Below are 7731 nucleotides of genomic sequence, written 5' to 3' on the forward strand. Positions count from 1 at the left end.
AAATTAAACTATTAAACATGGAAAACCATGGCATTGTTGACAATAGTAGTATTTTTTATAGGTTCAGAAATAGAAAAGAATATGTTAGTTGCTACACAAAACTTTGGAAAATGAGAAGCATATTCTTTTATTCAGTTATTTTGTTAACTGTTTTCTAACTTTATTTACAGACTTTAAAAATCTAGGAATTGTAATTGATTTGTGTTCTAGGTTTTGAAATGGAAATATCAGTTATAGGACCTGTTTCCTAAATTGAAATTTAGAACTAATGTTGCTTTCAATGTTTTGCATCATAATATTTAATTGCCTACTCTAGGTAAAAAGGTGCTGCAAACAAGTTTTTTTATTCTTTTCCAAATTTTCTATGGCTCAATTCTTATTTTGATTCTTTCTGTTCTAACACTCTAATAGCTTCAGGTGTGGACTTTTTTTGTTTGGACTTTGTGTGTCCTAAACTTCCAGTTATACATTTTTCATTTACTAGAAAATGTTGATGCTATCACATGCTTGAAGAAGGTAGTCCTGAATAGCAAATCACCTTGAAAAGGGTGTGTGGTACAGCTCAGGAGGGTTTAGTACCATCTCAAGGACTAAACTTTGAAGTACTAAAATTTTGTGAGGCTAGTGATGCTGTCTGTGGTAAATCCAGGCTGTTTCCCAGGTCTGTATAACATTCAGGTACAAAAGATTGCTTCTGGATGATTTTTTTCCTTGCATTTAAATTCCATCTCTGAGTCAGTGCTGTGCCCACTTGGAGATCATAGAATGGTTTGGGTTGGAAAGGGACTTTTGAAGATCATCTAGTTCCAACCCCCCTGCCATGTGCAGACAGCTTCCACTGTTACTCAGAGCCCCATCCAACCTGGCCTGGAACACTTCCAGGGATGGAGCAGCCACAGCCTCTCTGGGCAACCTGTGCCAGTGCCTCACCGCTGACCCAAACTCAACCATTGCCTTCATACCACTGCTATCCCTCTCTCAGGGACTGCAGTCAGACATTTCAAATGAGTGAGGAAGAGCTGTATCCTTGGTGCTGTTGGGTCAATGGTGGCACACACTGGGCTTTGTGACAACCATACAGTCCATGGGCAACCATGAGTAGGCTAAGGCTTGCAGTAATAATACTTTTCCTTTTGACTGATATTTTTGTCTTTTGACCCTCATTTTCTACCTTCTTTGTGCTTTTTCTGCAGCTGGGATGACAGCAGCTCTGTCAGCAGTGGGATCAGTGACACCATAGATAATCTCAGTACTGATGACATTAACACCAGCTCCTCTATCAGCTCCTATGCCAACACACCTGCCTCCTCCCGCAAAAACTTAGATGCACAGGTAAGAGTTTTGGTTTGTACTAGCCCCACTGATATTTATTATTGTCTCTGTGCCTAGGTGTAATTGTTTTAATTTGGCTGAATTTGAGCACACAGCCAGCCTTCAGCAGAGACAGTAGCAGTGAAAAGGCAATGTCAGGCAATAGTAACTGCCTTATCATCCATGGCATTTACAAATATTTCCTCCATGGGTGGAATCTGTGGCATCTCTGCTGTGGTGGTATTGCAACAAATGGGTTTTGCCTTCCTAGCAGCACTTCTGCACAGAAAACTGATGTAAATGGGATTTTTTTCCCTCTAGAAAAGGTGTTGTGCTTTTTACTTAAGTAATAGCATCTTGTAAAGTCAGCATGAAAATTTAAAGGTTATTTACACTTCCATCGGAAATGTAAGCATGAAATAGATTTTATTAAATTCCCAGGGCTGTGTGTTACTCCAGGCTTTTTGTGTTTGGCAGCATTTCATAGGAGGATAAATTTTGCATCCCTCTAGCAGGATATATCAGAGAGGTTAGAACAAGTGAAGGTATCCAACAGTTTTTTCTATATCTAATAAGCTGCATGACACAGAGATTTGCAGTAATATAAGCTGCTTTTTTTTCCCCCAATTGCACAGAATCTTGTTTGGAAAAGTGCAGGACTAAACAGTCCAGTTTTGTCCTTTGAACACCCTGCTCAGAGGATTTGGGTGTTGTGTGCCAAAGCCACTGGGATGTGGTGACTTGACATTGCATCAGGTACAGGAGAGAGTTATAGGTATGACCTTCTCCTCTGTTTCTTTAGTCTTTGAATCTTCTCCAGTCCTTTTCATGACTGGACACTAAATCTGTTTTTAATATCAGTTTTAATGTAGACAAGTGGTTGCTGTGAAGTGTTGCTCTGTCTACAGGACTGTAGTGCAAGCATATAATAGTCTTTGTTCCCTTGCCATGAAGTGCATATTTGAGCCTACATTAAGGGTTTCCAGTTAGCCTCTGGTTGCATATCAGTGATTGCATGTGTGCTCGAAACTGCTAATACAACTCCCATACAAGTTGAGAGGAGTTAAGGTCTAGCAAGCATGTTTGTCAATACCTAGAGAGAGAGTAAGATGGAAAACTAGAAGTAATTTTTGACAGTTGTTAACTCTCTCAACACTGTAATACTGTTTGGAAAAAAAAAAAAGAATAGGGAGACATGACTAAACATTAACCCAAGGAAAAAAAATAGAAACTCATATGACTTCTATCTTCTGATGGATCAGATTCTTGGAAACACCTCTGAGAGATCGAAATCTGTGTTGACGAACTCCTCTTCCTCCTCCACAACTATTACAGCATCCAAGAGGTTGCAGACAAACACCAGAAGAAAAGCAGTTGGAGCTTGTACGGGCAGTAGAGTGTAGTTATTGGAAGGGTGAAGCTAGGAGCCAAGAAGTACAAGTTGTGTTTGCAGTTTTTTGATGTGTGTTTGTGACCTGCTTCTGTCCTCAGTTTACATGACTGACAGTCCTCATTCTAGTCATTACTGTTCTCTGCAAATTATTGTCCATAAAATAGTGAATTTTCATTTGAGCAGAATATCTTAATCTTGCCAGCCTAGGGAACGAAAATAGCTGGGAGTGCTGGAACACGTGGAGCTTGCAGGGTTGATGTTTTGCTGCTCAAAGTAGTCCTCAGAGTTCATGACACGGTGAATGCTGCAGAGACACATTTTCTCTTACCTGGAGGACTGTATGATGGCCTGTGCCCAGGTTTGCCTTCCCTGGGGTGGTGAGCCATGAAGGACTGTCAGACATCTGCAGAGGGATGTGGACTTTTCTTCTCAGGGTATCCACTGCTTTGGTTCTCCTAAATAGTAGACACTTAGCTTTTGAGCTGCTGTGATTCTGTCACATCTGTTTGAAATGGTACAGAAGTTGGACTTCAGAAAATTAAAGAGGGAGGTTGAAACTAATACATGTGCAGCTGGGAGTCCAGGCAAACAATGCAGCAACATCAAAGGGAGAGAGCCTGAACATGTCAGTGTCTGCTGATAAAATCAGTAACTCAAGCAGAATCATCTCTGCAAAGGAAGAAGGCATAGTTGCAGTAGGAAGAATTTCACTGGTAAGAAACTGATTTTCAGAGCTGTTGAGTAACCCATACTCCAGAAGCTGTAGTTTCTCCATCTGTGAGAAGAGGACTTAAAGATGGTATTAACTTCACCTTCACAGTCATTCATAGTTGCTGCCCCTTTTTGTAGCAATGCAATGAAGATGTTTACAAGTTGTGTCTGGGAACCAGAATTTGGCTTACCACGGTCTCGTGTCTTGCTGTGATTATTCCAAGTACCAAACCACTTAATGTAGTCATATGAGTTTTGGGACACTCATATTGTTCCCTTTTATTGCACAGACTTAGATAAGTTTCCTTTTACAGGGTACTACATATAGTATGCCTTTAAAGTCACATCATACACATATTTAAGGAGAAATTAAGACCTGGTGGGAATTTGAAAATAACTTATTTAACTGCAGTAAGATGGAAGAGAGAAAGAGACCAACTAATAAACTTCTTAATGTGATGCCAAAACAATCAGAAGATGGAAAGGTATCAATTCTTTTAAATGGAAAACAGCTGGATCCCTAAGCAGTTGAATCAAAAGAGTTTCTCAGCAAAGATGGGTTTGGTCTGTTCACAGCATCAGGGGTAGATTTACAAAACTGTGGGAATAATTTGAGAAGTCCTGGTGGTTTACTCCCAGCTCAGTGGGATGCAGGCTTTGCTCCCAGCTCGTGCTCACTGTGTCTTGCCGTGACCTCCAGCAAACTAATTCCACTTTCACCCTTCCAGGCAGGCGGAGTTTCAGCTGCAGAGCCAGGTTTCACTGTGTTTTGGTTTTGATTCCTTAGTCATGTTTCTGTGCTGTTCTCAGTGTTTACCATTAAACAGAAACATCTCTGGCCAGAGGGCATCGAGGGTGGAGGTGCAGCATTTCAAAGGCTACCGAAAAACATTGGCCGTGGGTGTAGGAGTGGAATGAGATGGAAGAGAGCAAAGGTAGAGGACTTCTTGTAGGTCTGTTCTCTCTTTGGAGACTGTACTAATCTTACAGATGTAAAGGAAGGGAAATAGAAGGTACAGGAATAATCAACCAAAACTAGAACAAGCTCTTTACTACTAGCAAGTAGGTGTATTTCTTGCTCTTGAACACTAACAGTGTAAATACACACTTGAACAGTAACAGTGTAAATATCCAATTCCAGACAAGATATCTGAACCAAGATACTAATGTGAGCAAGTTAGGAGTGGTGTTGAGATGGTTTTGTGAGTTGATTATTTGTACTTGTTGCCTGTGCTCTCTTCTAATGTCTGTAAATGTAGGAGACATTTGCATGAAATGATGATTTTGGAGAGACATAGGAACAGTCACACTGTGAATTTATTACACACCTCCTGATGGTCAGAAATAGAAAGGTAACCCACCATCACCATACAAAGAGGAGGGTGTTAGCAGAGTTTCATTCAAGCCTCTGCCAAGTTGCTGTCTTTGAATGGAGAGGCAGGGAAACAACATTTGCATAGCACGAGGAAAGCACAAGAATAAAATATTGTATAAATCCATAATTTAAAATGTTTGTTAGTCTAATGACTCAATATGCAGAGATATATCCCAAGCCCTAGCTGTTTCCCCTGACTGAAGAAAGACCATTGTGATATGTGGAGTCAGCTTTCACATACTGATCTCTTAACCAGTTTTTCAGGCTTGAAAAAAAAAAAGTAATCACAGTAAAAAGCAGAGGAAATTCAACCACAGTTCCCTTGTATTCTTTAATACTACTGGTGTGACCTGGTAGGAAAAGAAAAGTCATTAACTTAAAACATGCTTCAGGAACTTAAAAATAGCATTTTGCTGAAAGTATGGTAAATGAATTTGCAGCCTTTCCTGTGCTGCGTTTTTCTGATTATCCAAAGGGAACACAGGCTGCGGGCTTTGTAATGTTTTGGGATATTTAAAATAATTTTCTTCTAAGTGAATTACTCCTTTTGACTGCTGCACAGTGCTGAGCACATTCATCTTCTGCTGAGGCTGCAGGGCAGAGGTGACACTCAACACCCCACCAAAATTCATCAGCTCATACTTGGGAACTGCATGATCAAGTGATGAGTTGTCAGCCTCTCCTGGTGCTGGGATGGTTGGAGAACACTTCAGCTATGACTTTTTTGTCCAGATCAGGGTCAAATATGTGGATATTTGTCATTTGAGCCTGATCGTGAAAGAGTTGGTTGTGGTGTTACCAAATTCACCCAACTTAATCAACAGCATTTGATAGGAGAAGTAGAACTCTGAAAGAGTAATTACTAGCAATAGAAAATGTTAATGTATGGAGAATCTACTATAGATTTATTATCTATATATTATAGATTTATTATCTATAATAAGTGATTTAATTTAAGCATTTCTGAGAATCTGGCAAAGGTTTGCTAATGAGAAAATTTTCTATTTCACATTGAGCTTTGTAAAATTCTCCCTAAGAGAGTGGCAGCACATTCACTCTGTGCAAAGAATAGGGGGAAAAACAGTCTGTAAGAGTTGCATATAGATCAAAAACTAAGGTAATTTGTGTATTTAAGTCAGTCTTAAGTATTGTTAGAAATTGAGTATTTTTATGGATCTGTTTTTCTTCAGTTCTTGGGTGTCCTTCTACTTTATTAGGTTAGAAAGAACAGCATTCCACATCTTCCTATCTGTTCCAAAAGCTGCCTCCTCATGCTCTGCAGATCAGATTGCCAGACAAGAGATAGGAGAGCAGCAGGAACAAAGGAAAGCTGCTGCACAGGTTTGAAATGCGTTTTTGGCATTGCAGTAAAAGGGTTTGTCAGAAATTTGAGATGGAGGATTATAAATGTCATGGATGTCATGTCCTGAATATGTCCTTTATAAATCAAATAGGGTTTTTTTTTCCATTTTTGTTTAGGTTTGGGGTTTTTTTTCCCCTTTATTTATTCCAAGGAGCATGGCTGTTGTGGTTTTGTATTTTTTTTTTCCCAAGTGCATTTTAAAAAAAAAAAATGTCATTGCTGGAGTTCATTTCTTGCCATGACATTTCTTCATCAAAGGCATATTATGTTTGTTGGTGCTCAGCGATGACTGCTGAGCTGATTAATCAGTTTGATGGTTCTTACTTATGAAGCTTCTTAAAAGCAAGACTTGCTCTGAAGGTTGTCTTGCAATTTCTTATCTGTCCTAGACTGATGCAGAAAAGCATTCCCAAGTTGAACGGAATTCCTTATGGTCCGGGGATGAAGTCAAGAAATCCGACGGAGGATCTGATAGCGGCATAAAAATGGAGCCAGGATCTAAATGGAGGCGGAATCCCTCTGATGTGTCAGATGAGTCTGATAAAAGCACTTCTGGTAGGAAGAACACTGTTATTTCGCAGACGGGCTCCTGGCGACGGGGCATGTCAGCTCAGGTTGGCATTACCACACCAAGGCCTAAACCTTCAACCACCTCAGGCACATTAAAGACACCTGGAACAGGTGAGAAAAGGTGTAAGATATAAGCAAGGCAAAAAGTGTGTTCAGTATGAAAACAGTTTAAATGCTTTCCAGAGGCAGAACCTGAACTTCAGGTAATCCTGTCTGTATTTTTAGGCATTGTTTTAAACTATGCATCTCGTATGTTCACGTTTCTATTTCTGTTCATTTGAAAATGCATATTTAAGATGAGTACACTGTGCAAGTTGTTTTCATGACAACTCTAGACTTAAGCCAAGCTATTTATTTGGCACAATATTGCTGTGTGAAGAATAAATAATACAGTTTTGGGTTTTGAAGTCACTGTTACCTAAGAACATACAGTATGTGTGGTTGAGGGGATTTTTTTTTTCCCCCCCTGTACTAAACAAGCATGTTCATTTATACTGAGCATGATTTCTGGATTTTCTTATAAGTGTATTACTGATTTTAACACTTGCAGATGTGTGAATGAAAATTGATTGAATTTGCATAATCAAGTAATATCTTATTTGGTCATGTACACAATTGTATGTGAAAAAGTTCAAGTTAGACACTTTCTTGAACAGTGCCTTTTAGGAAAATTATACTAACAGCCTAACACTGCTTCTGTCTGATGATAAAAATTATTGGTTTGTGGTAGCTACAGAGGGAAACTTTTTTTTCTTATCTGTCACTGTTATGTAAGACTGTTCTGCTTTTCATATTCTTGAGAGCAAAGGCACCACGTACTTTCTCTGGCAAGTCTGCATGTAGAACTCACTAGAGTGGCATGGAAGTTCAGTGCAGACTAGATCATAACTTTGAACCACACTCCAGTGGCTAACACGCTTTTGCTTTTCATGCTGCTTTGAGTTTCATCATTTGCTTGATGTTTTCAAGTCATTAAATATTAGAATTCTTTTTCTATTTTTGTAGGGA

General features: G+C 39.3%; 1 protein-coding gene across 1 annotated transcript in view; it reads left to right on the forward strand.

Moving 5' to 3' along the window:
* NAV2 (neuron navigator 2) overlaps positions 1–7731 on the forward strand; it is an 84457-nt gene that overhangs the window by 37227 nt on the left and 39499 nt on the right. Inside the window, 3 exon segments of the mRNA XM_009076552.1 lie at positions 1194–1332; positions 6543–6844; positions 7729–7731. The exon segment at positions 7729–7731 is cut by the window's right edge and continues 696 nt beyond it. Of these exon segments, the coding sequence (XP_009074800.1) occupies positions 1194–1332; positions 6543–6844; positions 7729–7731 (444 nt within the window).

Source organism: Acanthisitta chloris, unplaced genomic scaffold (genome assembly GCF_000695815.1).
Source record: "Acanthisitta chloris isolate BGI_N310 unplaced genomic scaffold, ASM69581v1 scaffold4506, whole genome shotgun sequence".
Lineage (NCBI taxonomy): Eukaryota > Metazoa > Chordata > Aves > Passeriformes > Acanthisittidae > Acanthisitta > Acanthisitta chloris.